At 41.8% G+C, this 20,240-nt stretch overlaps 1 protein-coding gene across 1 annotated transcript in view; it reads right to left on the bottom strand.

Annotated features, from left to right (window-relative positions):
* The window catches only part of LOC117462375 (cyclin-Y-like), a 39,950-nt gene extending 25,487 nt beyond the window's left edge, over positions 1–14,463 (bottom strand). Inside the window, exon 1 of the mRNA XM_034104580.2 lies at positions 14,031–14,463. Within this exon, the coding sequence (XP_033960471.1) occupies positions 14,031–14,184 (154 nt within the window). The 5' untranslated portion in view covers positions 14,185–14,463. The remainder of the gene's footprint in view (positions 1–14,030) is intronic.
* Positions 14,464–20,240: the final 5,777 nt, after the last annotated feature.

The raw sequence follows: 20,240 nt of genomic DNA, 5'->3' as shown, positions 1-20,240 counted from the left end.
TAATTTCATGTGGCCCCACAAGAGCTTGCAAAGAATATAATATGTTTATTATATGGTTACATGATGATTTACAGAAGCACGTTGCTCATAAACTACATGTCCCACAATGCATCTCAAATTTTTCTCAGAATTTGACTCTTTCTTAAAAATGATACTTTTTTTTTAAATGTCACTTCTGTTTTTGACTTTTTCTTCAGCTTTTCTTTTTAAATCATTTTGGGACATACGCACTGAAGAGACTTGTAATTATTTGCCCCAGACTTCTGCTTTCAGACATAGTTAATTATGAAGTTATTACCCTATCCAATAATAACCCAATGCAGAGGCAACAATGTAATATAATACATTATTTTATATATTTATATATAAGTTACAACCAGCCATAATGCTGATGTGGCCCGCGATTAAATTGAGTTTGACACCCCTGTACTAAGGTGTTGAATATATGAAGCATGTGTCAAACAGGGGTCAAGGCTTCCAGTCACACGGAGCAGAAATTAAGGGGCGAAAATACCCCAAAAATATAGCTGATATCGAAGAAAAAAATAGACCCTAAAAAATATATATTTAACAGTTAAAGTCAACATCCTTATCCTATATTAAGATTATGGATTGAATGTAATTGTATGCAGTGATTACATATTTTTTAAGTGGTTCAATAATATGTTAACGCCACAGTTTTTTCGACGGTCAGCGCGAAAGTCGCCCCAAGCCAGAATTTAGTACATCCTTGGCAAGCTAGGCTATACCGACTTTTCCAACAAAAGACGTCAATTACTTGAAACATTTTAAAACATCAACATGTTCTAACTCTGGAAAAGCAACAGACTTATCGTGCACATCTTGTAAACATGCAAATCTAGGCCTACTTAGTGGAATTCCCAGAGTGCACGGCAGCGGGTGTCGAGTGTTGATATGTGATAGTCAGCACTGAGTAAACTTTAACGAAGGCTCGCGGTCAGCATCTGCACGGTGAAAGAGGAGAGGCTCGGCTAACCGATCACCTGTCTGCCTTACTGCTGCTGCATAATGCATCAGGCACACCCTGCTCCGAACAACGCAATACACAACTGCACTTTGGTGTTTATATGTTAGAAGAATATCACTCTTTGTTAGCATGTTACGCTGATATTATAGTAAACACATAAATGTTTGTGTTTCATGTATTGTGTCTGGATACTTGTCTGTTGATGTTGGACATGGAGCTGCTGTGACGCAAGTCAAATTTCAGACTTGATCTGACAAATAAAGTATTATCGTATCGTATATTGGAGTACATTCACTATTTTCCCAACATTATACAGTTTGTACTTTCTACTTTAAAACATCGTTACGATTAGAAAGCACACCAGGTGAGGGACTAGGGATGGATTTTGCAGTGTTGTGTGTGTCGGTTCTTTTTAACATCTCGCTGCGTCAGTATCTCTCTCCTTAAATGTGGCAGTCTCAGCAACACTGCCAATAAATACATTGTTTTATTTTATTTCTTAATAATTGTTGGTATTTGTTTAAAGGTCCCAGGTCATGGCCATTTCTATTGATCATGTTTCCATTGTTGAGGTAGAGTAGAATAGAATAGATGTACATTGTTCAATGTTCCAAACTCTCATTGGTTTCTCACAGCGTCTCTGTGTCGTCTGTGTATTCACTCTCTGTCCTACACAGCTTGTTGGAGCTCCGCCCCCTCCCTGTGAGCCCACTGTGCTCTGATTGGTCGAGACGTTGCGAGGCTCGTTGCTGCGAGTAGCGGACAGGTTTCCGGGTCAGCGAGAACAAGCGAAACTCATCCTGAGCACACACACACTCACAGCCGAAGTAAAAACAATAAGTGTGGCTTGATATTGAGAAAGACAAAGGTTTGTAACGCCGTGAGAACGGGTCTGCAGAGAGCATTTCTCCGCCATCCCAACTCGTCTGTTGCCAACCAGGGAGCTCTGTGCAAGTCAATGGGACTCCCTGTTAGTTGGCCAAGGGGTCCTGATGTGTGAGGGGCTCCGCGGATTGGTCCATTTGATCCAATCCGGTCCTTTGTTGTTGATCTGGGTGTTCACACGTCACAGAACCCAGGAAGAAAACAATGGAGAAAGAGAAGTCTCCACCGAGGCGTTCTGGGGCAGCAGACAGGTCCTCTCTGTGTTAGAGCTTCACTCGCTACAGGGTGTACTTTGAGGTTTTGACTCTGCAGACCGTTCACATGCAGAACCTTCATAACAACAAGGGGACGGGTGATAACCGGAACAGCATGACATGAGCCCTTTAAGTAAAATAATTTGTTTCAGTAACTTAGTTTACAATAGCCGCTTTCACACCAAGTACTTTGCCGTACTTAGTGCTGGCACTTATTACCCCAATCGCGTTCACACCGGAGTACTTTTCCCTGAGGGAAGATTACACAAATGAAGCCGCTGACGTCACTTCTTCTTCTTCTGTTTTGGGTTTTCTGGCAGGCCGCAAACCACTTCACGGCGTATACTGCCGCCAGAAGTTCCCGGCCGGAAGTCCCCGGAGTTGGGGAAGGCTTCAGTAGAAGCTGCTGGGAGTCCCAGCAGCTTCTACTGAAGCCTTCCGAGTAAATCGCCAGAACGCCGACACCTCCTCATCTCCACCGCTCCCAAGGTTTCTTTTGTGTTGCCATAAGTTAGTCTCTCTGCGTTGGTGCGCGGGGCTAATGCTAATAATGCTAATGCCAGCAAATACAATGGCGGCTTCAAAAAACTTTTCAGAGTTTTACGGGGCGTGGTTTGCAATTCGCCCAGCCAATCAGAAATTGGTACTTTTTTAGTAGTTTTTTGGTACCACCTCTCAGCAGGCACTAAAAATGGGGGTAAAAGTTCCCGGCACTAAGTACTCTTTTTGGTGTGAACGCGACACTAGGGGTACTAACGGAACTAAACGAGAAAAGTACGGGGTAAAAGTACGGGGTAAAAGTAATCCGGTGTGAACGCGCCTATTTATTTAATTACATTACTGCATCGGCTCAGGTTACAGCACAGTATTGGCTTAAAACTTTTGTTTACAGTTGTAGCTTTTTGACGTTTGGCTTTCGTTTTTTTGCAAGTGGCACTAAACTGTGTACAACCAAACCCTAAATAAGATCTTTTAAGATGTCATAATTTACTTACATGAACTAAAAAACACACGGTGAAAGGGTTGAAGTTGTAAGATAAAAGACACGTTGAACACCTATTGGACTGCGCAGTCGTAGGAACATGTCCTCGACTCTCCTTAAAGACCTGCGAAACACCTAGTTTACCCTAAATTGGACGATAACATACACAATTAACATGATGTTGTGAAACTAGAGATTGAGACACTTCTCAGGAACATGTTTTCTAAGGTAATACATCTCAGAGGTTGTCATTTTCTCATCAACCTGTCTATTTGAAACTGATAGTCGCCCTGTTTGATATTACAAAGCATGAGGTTAAATGCACTTTTATATTCACGGTCCTATTTTAGAAGCAGAAGATACCGCCTGGTTTAATGTTTGCGACTTCAAGCTAACCTTACTCCTGGTAAGAAAGCAAGTAAAAGCCACATTTCTCAAAATATGATCAGTGCATAGACTTTTTTCACACGAAAATATACATATGTGTATGATAGTCATAAATTGAATTAATTGGGTTTTTTCCCGCCTTCTGCTCTGCCTCTGATGTGCATGTTCGATGTGCGCAGTGATCCCAGAGTTATCATCAGCGTCTGTGGAGCATGAACCCTGAACACGTCATGCTTATTCATCGCTGCTGGTTTCATTTGACTGAGACGCCTGTGAAATGATGAATGTATTGCTATGAAGCCTGTGTGACTTCTGATATGTTTTCCTGATTATTGTGTCCGGTCAATTAAGTTAAGTTGTGTCATGTTTGTGATCGTCATGTTCATGTTAGTTCATGTTCCACTTCCTGTTTTATGTCGTACTCAGCTCGTCTCATTCCAGGTCCCTTTACTTCCTGCTCTGGTTCCTTTTCCCGCCATCGTCAGCGTCTGCCCCGCCCCTGATTGTTTCCACCTGTGCCCACTTACCTCGTGTATATATTGTCCTGTCTCCCCTTGTTAGTTGTCGGTTCGTCTTGTCCCAAGAAGCCAGATCCAAGCCATCGCTTAAAGAGATTCAGTGTTTCCTCCATGAGAGCGCTTTGCTTTTGTCCTTTTTGTTAGTTCCTCTAAAGAGTGATTTTGTTTTTGCAAGTAAAGATTATTTTTCTTCAAACCTTTTTTGTCTCTGGGTTGTGCATTTGAGTCCTCCAAACTGTTGAGTCAAGGTTCCTAAAAATTATCACAAAATGTCCCATACAATTGTAGACTAATCTAATGAGCTATGCAGAATCCAACACAATTATGTATTAAATATTGTGAAAATAATACATTTAGGTCAATTAGAGATTAGTGATTATTCTGGTGGGATGTTAAGCCCCTCTGCCAGTGTGCACATTTGGTTTCTTCTTCATCATCATGTAACCTGTCAACCAACAGGAGGATGTTATCCTAACACACACACACACACACACACACACACACACACACACACACACACACACACACACACACACACACACACACACACACACACACACACACACCCACACACACACACACACACACACACACACACACACACACACACACACACACACACACACCACACACACACACACACACACACACACACACACACACACACACACACACACACACACACCGGTCCTGGGCAATGACCCAGCTTGAACAGGACTAACCTGCACACACATGCAAATGGCCTAAGATTACTGGGAGATGGAGAGGGGGTTCCTGGGAAAGCACGGATCATATATGCACCTCTTATACCATGCCCATTTCTGCTAATACGAGAAGTAAATATGATGGTAATGTACAGTATTGAATGCATGTAAATGGTCTGCAAAGGATAACATTGCTGTGTTCCCTCCAGAGGAAGTGTTTCCCCCACACACTCCTTTGTTTACATCCAGAACATATCACTAACTAGGCTTCTATTAGCTAGCGCTCCAACACATTGCACGTGATAGGCTAAGTGGCGGGACATCGCTAAGCGGTTGACCAATCACAACAGAGCCAGCCAGCTAACCAATCAGAGCAGACTGGGCTCTGGTTTCAGACAGAGGGTGAAAAGAGGTGCTGCAGCACAGGCAGTATGAGAGAAATAAAATACTGAAAAACCTGAATATGAGCATTATATGTCCTTTTAAAGTCCCAGGCCCGCTAACAGTGCCACATACAACCTATTTCATTGTTTCTATAATCAGAACAGAACTGACATTCTCCTGTAACATCTTGTCCTTACTTTCAGATTGTCTTTTAAGAGTCTCTAAGTGTTTTCTGCCTCGACAGCTCAAAGCCGACGTGCCTTTCTGAAGTGATAATTAGTGAGATGAGGGGGTCTTGGCGCGGACTGGGGAGTAAATTACTCTCTCATTAATAGTCAATAACTCAAACAAGGACCCTCTTCTGCCAATACCCTGAGAGGAATAATCCATCACCAACAACAACGAGGGAGAAGAAAGACTTTCTGGATAGCGGCCATTGATTGGGTTTTCTCTCCAGCTTTAACCTTTAATCGAGATGCTTCTCCTTCATCTCCATGGTGAGCACAGCAGTGGAGCCCCTGGTGAAACACACGCTGCTGCTGTAAGAGCAGAAATGTGGCTTCGATAGTGGACATAATTAAATGCATGTTGCTACTTCAGCAAAACGGTGTTACATTAGCTTATTCCCCTTGGACAAAACGTTCAAAATTCTGTCATGCATGGCGAAGAAACCACACAGTTAGAAACAGCTTTTTGATGAGTCCACATTCGTTTTCGAGTTAATTTAAGGCTGGATTATTTTAGGAACAATAAGTGTATCGTAAGGAGAAAGTAGGACAGCACGTCAGGGGATAAAATCTTCAACGTCGTGTATTCATCTTTTTGAATGCTTTTAGGCATACCTGGCATGTGAAATAAAATACTTTGCGTTGCTCACTTTCTCACACAGCTTTCCTTCACCAAGCATGTGACCTGAGTGCTCAAGCTGGGATCTAGATGAAAAGGATCGAACATGTTCTTTGTTGTGCCGTCAGATGAGGATCAGCTGATTTTTTTAAATGGAGGTGGGGCCGGGTTAATGTGCAGTATGACCTCACTGAGGGGAAATGACTTGTAGATGTGTGTGTGTGTATTTAATAGTGTATATAATATATAATCTTAGTCCCCATTGTTCTCCTCTGACTAGTGTATTTGAATATTCACGATATTCTTTGTCTCATAAAATATTTCAGCTCCTTATCACAGTAATGTCATTTCAACCCATCCTATTCCTCGCCTGCCACCCGGTTGTCCCATGTGTGTTCATCCCTAAGCCGTCCCCCTGTCACAGTGTTTCTCAAACTTGTTCATACCAAGGACCACTTAACCAATCAAAAAACACTCGAGGACCACCTAACTCCACAAATATCCAGAAACACATCGTTTTTTACAAATCGCCTGAAAATGGTACAAACAAGTGGCAACATGTGTGATGAAGGTGTTTATCTGGGCTATATCATGCAATCGAAAGTGAAACTTAAGCTCGCTCCATTGCGGAGATATCCCCGCGAGAGTGCGGAAAACTTTTATTTATTTATTTATTTCAAATGTGAAATGTTACCAATATACTCACTGACCACTAGGGGCGCTCACGGACCACCAGTGTTCCGCGGACCACACTTTGAGAAGCACTGCCCTATCAGTCACCTGTGCACACACTTGCTCCCTGTTAGACATCAGTGCAGGTCTACATTATTCTCAAGAAAACACTTTTGCCAGTTGCTGCAGTTTTTTGGCATGTCCAATTAGTTTTTTATGTTTGCCCGTTTTCATTTTTTTCTATATTCTACAGTTTGTGGGCTGTTGTTAGATCAACTGTACCAAGTAAAGATATAATGTACTGGCTTGCCAGATTTCTACAATGCACTTTCTAGATTTTGGGCATTCAATATATTTTAGATGAAGGCCTGTCGTCATCAGACGTCTCGTATTCAGCGAAGTTAGTGACAGTCAGCTGGTGACAGTTTGCATCATCAGGTCTATTTGTTTTGGATAAGAGCCGGCCTCTTTGTATAATTCTGTTTTTGTTAAAAAAACTCCTGACCCAGAACAATGACTAGAAGAAGCTGCTGGTGGTTGACTCCCACGAACAAAGGCTACTGTACTTCAAGAAGTCATCAAATCCCAACTGTGTGTGTTTTGATTAAAAGTCCATTAGTATCAACAAAATGCATATTGAAGTTTGACAACGCTGAGTCCAGTCCTTTGCTTTGAAACATTGTGATGAGGCCTGTGTCCTTCCACCGCTCCACACACTGTACCTAAATATAAGAGCATCAGCTGATGCATGATGCCTCACAGAGACAACGGGCGTCTTCAGAGACACACACAGTGAGCTTTGTCAAAGGAAACACATCATCCCTCTCTCTTTCCCTCCATCCATCTTCCACCTCCGGGGTGAGCAGTTGTGTTGCCGCCCCTCGATGTCTCTTTTCAACATTACCGTTTTTTACCCTTAGTTTTCAACCATGGGAAAACTGTGCAAAAGTTACACTGAATCTTTAAATTAATATAATTAGCAGCATTGACATAAACGTAACCTCTTAATGCATCACCAGCTAAACATGTATAACTCGTAATGCGAGACTATTTAAAGGCTTCATCAGTTTCTAATCTTGTGATAGAGCAGCAGAAAACTTAAATTCCCCCAAACGAAGCTCTTCTGAAACTCTATCCAGCGGTTTAGCTTCGCAGCCCGAGGGAAAAGACGGCGCTCCGTAGTGAAGGGATTATCTGCTCTTAAAAACAGAGGGTGCTCGGAGCTCATTTAGGAGTCCAATAGTGACGTAACATTCCTCACTCCAATCTTTCCAGGTTTCCCAGGACTCCTTGAACCCTTAATCCTTTGTATGAGTGACAGCTTGTCCAAAAAAGAAATAATTATTCTCTAAGCAGCTTTGAGACTGTGATCAAACCTGAGGCAGCACTTATCCTGCACATCCTCACACGGCCTTTAGCCTCGGCACAAGACTTTCAAATTCCTATAGTTCTCTCCTGGTTTTTATCACATCCCTGTATAGGCAAACTGTGACTTATTCTGAACCGTTTAGGTGCTATTTGATGACATAACATGAGGCGCATTCACACTGCGGTACTTTTCCCACAAAGGTTCATGCGAACTTAGTTCATACGAACTCTTTAGTTCTCATGAACTAAGTACAGATCGCGTTCACACCGGAAAAAGTCCCTGGGGGTGGATTAGGCAAATGAAGCCGCTGACGTCACTTCTTCTTCTTCTGCTTTGGGTTTACTGGCAGGCCGCAAACAACTTCACGGCGTATACTGCCGCCCGGAGTCCCCGGCCGGAAGTCCCCGGAGTTGGGGAAGGCTTCAGTAGAAGCTGCTGGGACTCCCAGCAGCTTCTACTGAAGCCTTCCGAGTAAATCGCCAGAACGCCGACACCTCCTCATCTCCACCGCTCCCATGTTTTATTTTGTGTTGCCATAAGTTAGTCTCTCTGCGTTTCTGCGCTGGGCTAATGCTAATGCTAATAATGCTAATGCGAGGATAATAAAATGGCGGCTTCACACAACTTTTTGGGAGTTTTACGGGGCGTGATTTGCAATCCTCCCAGCCAATCAGACATATAGCTCTTTTCTCAAAAAAGAGCCGCTCGAAAGTCCCTGCTCTCTAGCAGGGACTTTCGAGGGGGTAAAAACACACCTTCCGGGTAAAAAGGTTCGCATGAACTAATTTTAGTACCGGCTCTTTTTGGTGTGAACGCGACAAAAGAGTTCTCATGAACTAAGTTCGCATGAACCTTTGTGGGAAAAGTACCGCAGTGTGAATGCGCCTATAATTACAATAGACAAAATAGTGTCTATTTTGAGAGAAATTTAACAGATTTGGGGTAAACTGCTAGAATCCACTTCAAGACACTGGTACTTGCGTACCATGCAAGTTCCCATCAGCAGAAACACGTGGGTTTGCTATCCTGGCTCCTAAATGGTGGAATGAGCTCCCATTGACATCAGGACAGCAGAAAGCTCACACACCTTCCGGCGCAGACTGAAAACTCATCTCTTTCGACTCCACTTCGAGGATAGAACTATTAACAAAGCACTTATATACTAATAAAGGGCTGGCTTACCTAAAGCCAGTTGAGTAGCACTTGACATGTTTTTGCTCTATGAAACCTGATGTACTTTATGATTCTGTTTTCTTCAAGGTTGTGTCTTCCTGGTCGAATGCACTTATTGTAAGTCGCTTTGGATAAAAGCGTCAGCTAAATGTAATGTAATGAGTATTAGACCGTAAAGGGACCCAAGGTGTCCAAGCAGAAACTGTTTGAATTAGGCCGATGCACTTATGCAGTTTATGAAGTGAGCTTAGTAAAAAAGCTGACACGTTAAGTTGTACCTTGAACGTTTTTTTCTTCTCTGTTATAATTATGATTATATGAAAAAAATATATCTATTATTATTGTTCTATGTTTTGTTTCTGACATGTTCAATAAATTGACTAACATTTTTTATTTAAAACATGTATTATTTTCTAGCTTGTAGCAAAGACGCCCAACAATGTTGTCAGACAGACAATCAATGGTTGGAAAGAATAAACTTATACTTAATAATAAAGTTAAAATACACATTTTAACCCAGGAGATACTAGGGGGGAAGTCGATCAAACATATGAGCTCTAGGGTCCTTTTATAAACTATTTTGTCAGCATTTTGAATTGGGAAATCTTTTATTTGAGGAATGTCTGTGTGGTTGGATATCAGGTTTATATTTGCAAAATATTTTAAAACACATTCCAGATTCAGACACAATTTATCACTCAAACCGTCTCCATACAACTCGCGCGTCTACTCCTGCCTTTGTGTTGGACTGGTCGACCAATCTGTGGACGAAACTCGCTACGATTAAATCGGTTGAATCAGAAAAAACAATTCAAGTAAAAGGAGAATATTAGCTAAGAATCTCCTTGTGCTCACTGTGCTCTTCAACATAGGTTTTACTAACCTTAAAGCATAAGAGCCAGCCCTTTCAGTTAGGAGCAGATGATGTCTTTGAAAGCAGCGTACATTTTTGGCATTGGTTCGTCCCTGGTGGATTCTCCTATCTGCTGCGTAACAGGCTCACAGCTGCCTCTTCGGGGGGGGGGGGTGAAGACGTTTTCTGATGGGTGCAGATCCTAATGAAACCCACTAATCTCCGTCACACAGTCTGTGAACTCATAATAGAGCCAACACATTAGACACGCTCCGGTTTCAATCACTGCGCCACCAACAGACAGCCTCTCAGCACGGGGCGGCTTTATCCCCGACAAGAAGCGTTGGTCGACTGCCAATCATCGTCGGGCATCTACTTCATGTCACTTTTTCTGCTCGGCTAGAAGAGCATCTGGCTGCACATACGGGGAATATATGCATCCCATTAAAGTAATGATCCAAAACATGTTTGAGAAGAAGACATGAATGGAGTTTGCGATGCTATGTTGCCAACGATATAACACCCGGCAAGGGATACAGGAGCAATAACTATATAAACACACGCCATAAAGCAAAGGCGTACAGCATGTAAGTGGCATACACTCCTCAGGTTTACAAGAGGAAAGGACATCATTAGACGACGCTGAAGTTGGCTTCCGATTCAGAGCATCCGATTCGGCAGTTAAGGGGAAAGTTAAGGGCAATTTAATTTACAGCGCTGAGCGAACAATCCTCCGTGTTTGAACCTCTTAAATCGCTGCATAGCCGATTTATTTGGACTGGATTATCCCAGAGAGGCTAAAGATTCTTTATAACCCAGTTTGAGATTTGTGAAACCTTTATTCTATTTGTGAAAAAATACAAGAAGGCCTAAAGGCTTGCCCAGCTGGGAGGTTCACTCTCTGATTCTGATCCTGGCCTGAGCAGCAACCTCAGCCTTCCACCTGTGTTTGTATTTTCACAAATAGAATAAAGGTTTCACAAATCTCAAACTGGGTTATAAAGAATCTTTAGACCTTCTGGGATAATCCAGTCCAATTAAATCGGCTATGCAGCGATTTAAGAGGTTCAAACACGGAGGATTGTTCGCTCAGCGCTGTAAATGTCCCTTAACTTTCCCCTTAACTGCCGAATCGGATGCTCTGAATCGCCAACTTCAGCGTCGTCATCACTAGTCAATATGTCTTCCAACTGGATCTTCATACAATTAAAATATTTTTGATAAATAATAATCAGTTATAATGAATACGTGGGAAAATGCCAATAATAGAACAGTCAGGTGAGTTTAAAAAAGTATCATTCTGTACTGCAATGCAGCCATTAATAAAAAGACATGTATGCCATTATGATGTTCAAAGTCTGAGACGATATCAAGTCTAATAACCATTTTGATATAATATGGACGTATTGCAAAGTTCAAAATCACTTTTTTTCTCATAACAACTAGAAGTTTATTGTTGAGTTCCTTCCCAAAATGCCATCCATAAGCATGACACTTTCTGCGATGTGGCTGAGCTAGATTTAGCTTTAACACATCACAGTCTGACAGTCACACCCTCTTTATGGAGCGGGTTGACAGCTGTTTGGAGGTTTGAAAGTAGGAAGTGTTTGAAATGTTCTCTCACACTTGCTTTTTTTAAACGTCATCAGTCATGAGCAACAGAAAGCATGCCTTCAAGGAATGACTGTTCAAAAGTATTCCCATAACTCCCATTTCAACAAAGTTCTTGAAAAGAAATCAGGGAGACAGCAGGATTTTCACACAGGCTTCAAACACGGGACAACTTTCTCAATGAGGTAGGTGAGTACCTGGAGTCAGTGTTTGGTACTCCAACTTCTGGCTCTGCATCGCGAATGTCAACGGGGGGGGGGGTAGTGGAGTGCAGAGCTTCGTGACCACAGAGCGTATGAACGTTGTGATCAGCTGTTTTAACGCAGTGCTGCTGTACAGACCGACGTTAACAGCAGCCTGTCTGTGCACACGGAGACCGACTCTGTCGTCCGGTGATCTAACCGCCTTCTGGAAAAGCTTCACAAGTACGTCGGTACGCAAATGCGCGGTACGCATTTCAGATTGTTGCCGCGCATGCGTACCTGCGTACCACTTATGTGCACCCCTGATTATAGCAGACTCGCTCATCATTTGACTGCAGATGTTTTTTAATGCCACAATGCTCATAGATCAGAAGATTTTACTGGACGTGATTATCTTATCATAAGTTAACGTTAAATAGTGGATTATTGCACTCGCTGCTTCCCTGTGTCTCAATGTGGATGCTTACCTAAGTACAGTGCCATTTCATGCACCGTAACAATTATAAAATGTGTGAATTTCCACCGTGTAGTAGTGTCTCAAATCGTACGGCTGCTGTTTGCTCACAGAAGGGATGAGTTTAGCTGTTAGCTAGTTAGCAACGGTCGTTCAGTGTTAGCTAGTTAGCTAGCCAGCAACCACATCATTACAGACTAACCCCAACATTAACAGAGGCTTCTTTTTGACACCAGTATGTTGTGTACATTACTCAGAGTGTAAAAGAAAACACATGTATAACTTTTATTTGTACATGGTTGTGCTTTCCAGAGAATGCGCTGTGTAGCCAAGATGGCGGTCGTTGAGTGTGAGACGAGCGTTCAACACTTTTGACCTTTATAATTGCTCCATCCTGGTACTCGTAATGCTATAGTTTGCAATGGGACACACTTATATACTCAAAACAGCAAATGTCATTACGTAAGAAGTGTAATAAGTTTGCATATTGAGACACAAACTGGTGTAATACCTGAGACACAGCCATATTTCTTATGCTAGCCTGAAAAGCTAACAACGAGTAATATACCGATATACAGAGTACAATGTCCACTATGCAGAACAACTGTTTGAATCATGCTGCCCTGTGAAAGATGCTGTACAATTGCTGTAAAAACAAGGGTCTTATACAGTTTCTAAGAAAACCTGTGTATATGTAACGGTTGGCTGTTGGCTTAAAATAAGCAACCCATTTAGTAGACACTTTCCAGTGTGAATGGGTCAATTGTAATGCATATTAGCATGTGTCAATGGAGGGGGCTGCGCTCCATAGTAGCTGTTTCTTTCATGCCAGGCTGAAAACAAAGAACGGCACAAAGGAGCTTGCCCTCATGAACAGGATGTTGTCTGAAGCTCCATTTCGCTGTGTAAAGACACATGGGAGTGAAAACGCACACATGACTCTTTCATGTGCCTGGCTGTGCTGTCGGCTGTTGTGTTTCTGCCAATCAATCAATATTACGGGAGATAAGAGTGAACAGAGGCAGCCGCTATTTCCCCAATACACACAGAGGAGGTCAAGAGTGAACAACAACATAAAAAATGCCTTTAATATCTTATTTTGAAGGCTTTAGTGTCTCTATTAATTACATGTGCTGCCTCTAGCATGTCACCAGGCTATAATATGCTTGTTATATTCATTTAATAGTCCCATAGGGATTTAGCAATGTGTTCAAGTTATTTTTCCCCCCGTTATTTTATGGAGCTCAAATTATTTGTCCTCTGGATTTCATAACATTCAGTGGGCAACATATTGTATGCTTTAGTGAATTAGGACCATTTCCATACCTGTGTTGAATTTAATTATATTATTAGTAACAATATAGGTATTTAGAAACCATACAGCAATAGCAATCCCTACCATATGTTTCCGTTAGTCTCTATGATATTCCTACAGGGTGACAGTGTACTCTCTCTGTGTCTCTATTATGTAATAGTGATGTATGATTGTGTTTGTGTTTCCATCTCCTATAGTAAAAGTATGATAATCCCTCCAATTGTTGTATAGGATTCCTTCTATAGACTCTGCACACCATTCCAAATCCAGCCCCCCATAACTGTAGTCCATGCTGTCATATTCCCCTCACATGTGACTTTTTCTCAGAATTTGACATTTTTCTCAGAATTTGACATTTTTTCTCAGAAATTCTACTTTTTCTCAGAATGTCGGCCTGGTGACAGGATGAGAGAAGACAGTATATGTTTTTACCGTCGACGTTCTCCCTGTCGCTGATGTGCTGCAGGTTGCATCCCGTCTCCTCCGGGCTCTGATCCGACTCCTGGTGGTAGGACTCCAGCCTGGAGTGCGTATTTCTGCGGAGCTTTGGGCTGCCAGACACACAGCAAGAGGTCGTGCTCCCCATCTTTAACCCCCTTTATCCACCCCCAAATATCCTTCCCGGTGAGAGAGGAGCGATGGCCCGGTCAGTCACCATAGATCCCCGGTTAGTGTGCAGGGTGCATCCGCGACCACGGATCCCCGAGAGAGGCTGTCACTGAGGGGGGAAATGTCACTTCCAGCGGGGGGATCCGATGCATGAGAGGCGCAGAGCTGCCACATCTATCGCAGGCATCGTGGAAGAAGGCGTCGGTGTGTGTGTCTGTGTCTGTGAGGATCGGTGTTGTGGCTGCTGTCAGGGTGATAGACCGATAGGGAGGGCTGCAAATCCCCAGAAACGGTTCCGGTTCAAAGGGGTGGTTACAACTGACAGAGCAGAAGAGATAAGAGGAGGATTTCATGATGTATTGCATTTGTATCACATTTATTTCCCACTTTTAATTTGGATATAGCCTACTGTCATTTGCCATCATCTTGTTTTATGTTTGCATATTTATAATTCTTTCTTCTATACAAAAAAATCAACACATGTTTTACACATTTCTATTAATCTACAATGTGTTTAAAAACTGCACAGCTTTTCCACTTTTAATTTGGAGTCATTTTAATCTAACATTTAAAAAAATATATATATAGGCTTATATCGCCTTTTTTACATCCTGATTCCTCTTTTCCTGTTTCCCTGTTATCCGTGTTTTTATAGGATCCACAAACAATCCTAATATGAGCAGTTTTTAAGTTAGAGAGCAACAACAATAATGTCGTTTTCATTAATTTGCATAGATAGGCCTATAAATGTTCATGATATACCTTAAAGCATCCGTGTTCATTAAGCTATATGAACACAGATGCATATTTCCCCCCTGTGGGACGAAAAAGGGTATTTTGATTCTGACTCAAACAAAACGTGTAAAATAAATAACTATTTTGAAGCATTTAAAACAATGAAAATAGTGACATCTGTTGGCCAACCCATGGTAATGCATTTTAATGGTTTTATTAAATGCAATAGACCCCACATACTTATTCTACATGGCCACATATTACATTATTATTACATTACATGTTAGACTTACATACTCAAAACTGTGGACAATCCCCACAGGAGCCATTTGGGGTGAAGGGTCTCAGGGACACAACGACATGCTGACTGCAGTGGGGTTTGAACCTGTGCCCCCCTAATCCCAACACCAACGCACTCCCACTGCGCCACACGCCTCACATGTATTCTTCTTTTCTTTCTCACGTTGTTTTAAGCATAATGAGGCCCTTAACGTGGCAATATTACGTATATTTGAACGTACATAATGCCTTAGGATTAATACATTTTCATACACGCACTGAAAGTACTTTTGTTGTTTGAAGTTTTTATCGGTCGTATTTTTAAGGCAGCAGTTCAGACACCTTTTACAGATTGTGTTTCTTTCCAGTCGTTCAGCTTCCTGTTGCAGTAGTGTGTGTTGAACAGCAGAGGTCCTCCTTCGCCACCATATCTGAGTGTTGTTGATGTTGTGAAGGTGGAAGGTTTCATCCCACTGCTTCACCTGTAGTTTCTGGGTGGAAATTTCCACTCCCTTGACCAAAGGCCGTGAGGATGTTTGAGAGGCAACAGAAAGAAAGATGAAACATCCTCCCTCACTGAAACTTCCAGGCTTCGCAGGGTGACGATAATACATGCTGTGGATTTAGTGTAAATACGGTCCATTTTAGAAATAAAACGTTGCACTTTTAAGCTGCAAACCACTTTGACTGAAACTTTTTTGAAACTGATTTTTAACTATTTGAAATGTTGTTTTTTTATAGATGAAATGAATGTGAAGTTAAATGATCCCAGTTGATCATTTTCTAATTTTAACTTTTGTTTTATTCAAAATTAAAAAATAATGTACAGCGCAGGACGAGGCGGAAAACCCATTGGCTATTATGAAGCCTCACGTTAATAAAGTTAACATTCACATTGTTGTAGAGAGCACAAGATTAATATACAACATATAATATGAATGACATCGTGGTGGCATAAAGTAGTGTTTCTCAAACAAGGACCACTTAACCAATACAAAAACACTCGTGGACCACCTAACTCCACACATATCCAAAATCACATCGTTTTTCTTGAACAGATTACAAATTGCCTGAAAATGGTTCAAACAAGTGGCAACATGTGTGATGAAGGTGTTGCCCTGGGCTTTATCATGCAATTGAAAATTAATCTTAAACTCGCTCCATTGCGGAGATATTCCCGCGAGAGTGCGGAAAACTTAAATTCATTTATTTATTTCAAATGTGAAATGTTACCAATATACTCACGGACCACACGCAACAACATTAACATTTAAACGAAGGAAACATGATCTATATGCGGGAAGACTTTTTTTTTTTAATATTGAAGTTAAAAGCATCAATCTGGTGCACTTTGAGAGCAACATTAGGAGATCTATGGATACATCTCTCAACACCCATATGAAACAGAACTGTAAGCAGATTTTCTTTTTCTTTATGGATATTTTACAAATCACTCCCCTTTCAAACTCTATTCTTGTTTATTAATAACAACTTTTTTGTACTGTCAGTATTTTATAGTTTTTCACCTGTTCTCTTGTTTTTTTATAGCTATAATGATCATATAAAGGTGTGCCTTTACCTCACTGAGCTGAGGTTATCAGAGCCTCTCAGTCTTTCAGGAGAGAGCTCTCTAAAGCTCTCCCCTCGCGGCCGCTTACAATGTTAATAAAAGCACACAGAAGCTGTGTACGTTTTTTGGGAGTTTGATTTATTTTAAATTAATACAAAATGAAAACCTATAATTGCACACTAAAACCATTATTTGAAAAAAAGAACAATTTCACATAAACCTTTGGTTTTTACTGGGACTGGGGCACTTGATTTGGGGGGGGGGGTGCCATAGTTTATGGGTGCTGTACGCAATATAGGCGTAGTTCTGTTAGTATAAGATAATAAGATGTACTTTGTTGATCCAAAATCGGGAAATTGTGTTGTTATGAAATAAAAAAAAAAAAATTTACTTTTTTTTTTAAATTTTCGGCGCCCCCTATGGGTTGATGCGCCCTTAGCATTCGCCTATACTGCCTATGCCGAGGGCCGGCCCTGGATGTGAGTGTGTGCTTGTTTGTGAGGGGGGTACTGGTTTATACACCAGCATTGAAAGCTAAGCGATAGTCATGTTAAATGTCTCTTTGAGTGAATCAAAACATAAAAGGTACGACATGGATGCACGGATATCATACACAGAAAAAAGCAGTTTGAAAAAGGCAGATAAAGGGTCTTTGAGGCGTTTTCTGTATAACGTGTTATAGAGGATTAGGGTTTAGTCACGTGGGAAAAGGCATTCCTCAATTTGGCATCCCTAAATCCATTGTCTGATCCTTCACTCACAAGTTAAACAGTCCACAAAAAGGGATGAGACCACGATGTCATTTTAATCTACGGATTCATGTCAGATTTCAAGAGAAGAAAAGTCAAGATATAAGCGAGATGATGTTGAGGAGCGTCTCTTTTAGTTTCAAGGTTTTCCACGAATACTCCCTTTCAACAACCTGTTAGCTACTGTGTGTGTGTGTGTGTGTGTGTGTGTGTGTGTGTGTGTGTGTGTGTGTGTGTGTGTGTGTGTGTGTGTGTGTGTGTGTGTGTGTGTGTGTGTGTGTGTGTGTGTGTGTGTGTGTGTGTGTGTGTGTGTGTGTGTGTGTGTGTGTGTGTGTGTGTGTGTTAGTGTGAGAGTTTTCTTGTTGCAGTTTGTCTCCATGCAGTGTATTGTGTGTGTGTGTGTGTGTGTGTGTGTGTGTGTGTGTGTGTGTGTGTGTGTGTGTGTGTGTGTGTGTGTGTATATGTGTGTATATGTGTGTATGTGTGAGAGTTTTCTTTTTGCAGTTTGTCTCCATGCAGTGTATCGTGTGTGTGTGTGTGTGTGTGTGTGTGTGTGTGTGTGTGTGTGTGTGTGTGTGTGTGTGTGTGTGTGTGTGTGTGTGTGTGTGTGTGTGTGTGTGTGTGTGTGTGTGTGTGTGTGTGTTCATATACAATATGTATATGTGACAACATGATACATTGTGTTCATGCAGAGGGCTTATGTGCACCTTTGAGATAGAGAAACACATCAATGTGAGTCAACACGAGTTTGAGGTCAATGCTTTATCACCGGGAGTTGCTATGGAAACTACTCATTCTCATGTGCATGCCCTTCAAACATTAATTTCACTGATTTATGAAATTTCGGTTTTTCTTCCAATCCCATTCGGTGAGAAATGAAGCGATACAGACGTTGGGAAGCTTTGTCGGCATGGTACCAAAGTAAAAGCCAAAGTTTGTGTCTCCTTTTAACGGAACTTATGTAACATGTGACCTTTAGGGACGACAGTAAATAACCCGGCTGGTAAACAATAGAAGGCACCACCCCTCCCATTGAGCTCACTGGTGTAAGAAGAGACAACATAAACGTTAACATGCTTCTCCCGTCTGTACTGACATAGGTTACTGCACCGCCTTAAGCATGCAAGAAGTCACTATGCAGGAACAAGTGCGTACTTTACCTGTGTTTACTGTGTGTGGGGTGACTGGCCTTATTCCTATGAGGGTATTGAGCTTTAAAAGAAGAATGGAAATGGAGTTGATGATTTGACAGCAAAGTTAAGAGGTCAAATGACTGCATGCTAAATGCTGTGTTGCAGACTGTTCTCCAATAACGTTGACGTCTATTTTCCTTTCCATTTTAGGTATTAAAGGTGTAAGTCTTTCATCTTGAATACATGAGAGAAGTCAAAGTCAACTTTATTCAATAGTCTATCCTTTCAAAATCACATGCACGGAAACCGATAACGCACTACAGGAACGGGGAAAAACCCCAAAAGCTACTTTAATTGAGTGTAGTCAAAAACACTTCCACTATATTCTGCATTGAATTCACATTTCAAAGGTACAACATATGAACATGTAATCTTTAATCTTTAAAGGTGGGGTAGGTAAGTTTCAGAAACCGGCTCGAGATACACTTTTTGTTATATTCCATGGAATGCTCTTAACATCCCGATAGCAATGAATATCTGAAGTGCTTTGACAATAAATCCATTAAAAAATGTCATCTGTAGAAGCCGTAATCCTGTAAAAAGTACAACAATGGCCTACCTGCCTGTCAGCCTTCCATCGGGGCACAAACTTCTCTCATGCCCTCATTGGTCATGTGGCGTTCGTGTGTTGGAGGAGGGGCTCTGTGAGGAAGTGGCAGATTTTCTCCGGTTGTGTATTTTCAAATTCTAGCGTTCTCGAGCCGGTTTCTCAAACTTACCTACCCCACCTTTAAGTGAGGATGCAATATAAGAAAAACATTCTAACTTTTCATAACAAAATTGTATTTTAAAAGTACAACAAATCCTGACACTATCGTTCAACAAAACATTTTGTAGCCAACTTTGCCTTTAATCCCTTTAAAAAGGTGGGGTAGGTAAGAATGGAGAAACCAGCTCGAGTGCGCTAGAATTTGAAAATACACAGCCGATAAAAATCTGCCACTTCCTCACAGAGCCCCTCCCCCAACACACACGAACGCCACATGACCAATGAGGGCACGAGATAAGTGTGTGCCCCGATGGAAGGCTGACAGGCAGGTAGGCCATCCAGTTACTTTAGCCGGGCCGGCTCAGATGATTGGTCGTGCTTTTTACAGCGCCACGGCTTCCACTGATGATATTTCTTTCTGGATTTATTGTCAAACCATTCAATGTATTCATTGCTATCGGGATGTTAAGCATTCCATGGAATATAACAAAAAGTATTTCTGAAGGGGGGGGGCTAGTGGAGCCACGGCGAAACCATGCCGCGCCAGTTGAGGCCCCCTCCGCCAGTTGAGGCCACACGCAGTCTGCATGATCGGCCCGTAGGGAGGGACGGCCCTGACCCTACCTTTAATTTTAAGACGAGTAATAATAATAATAATGTGTTTAATTTTCAACGCACTTCATATCTGAGTTCAGATCCCGAAGCGCTCCAAGCATTGAGCATGGAACAAAATAGAAACAGTACACAACACGGTAGACTGAATACAAAGTGTGGGGTGAGCAATAAGTCACAGCGATG

This window comes from Pseudochaenichthys georgianus, chromosome 17 (assembly GCF_902827115.2).
Source record: "Pseudochaenichthys georgianus chromosome 17, fPseGeo1.2, whole genome shotgun sequence".
Classification (NCBI taxonomy): domain Eukaryota; kingdom Metazoa; phylum Chordata; class Actinopteri; order Perciformes; family Channichthyidae; genus Pseudochaenichthys; species Pseudochaenichthys georgianus.
Note: the sequence above shows the minus strand (reverse complement) of the source record. Positions and strands in the feature narration are given on the sequence as shown.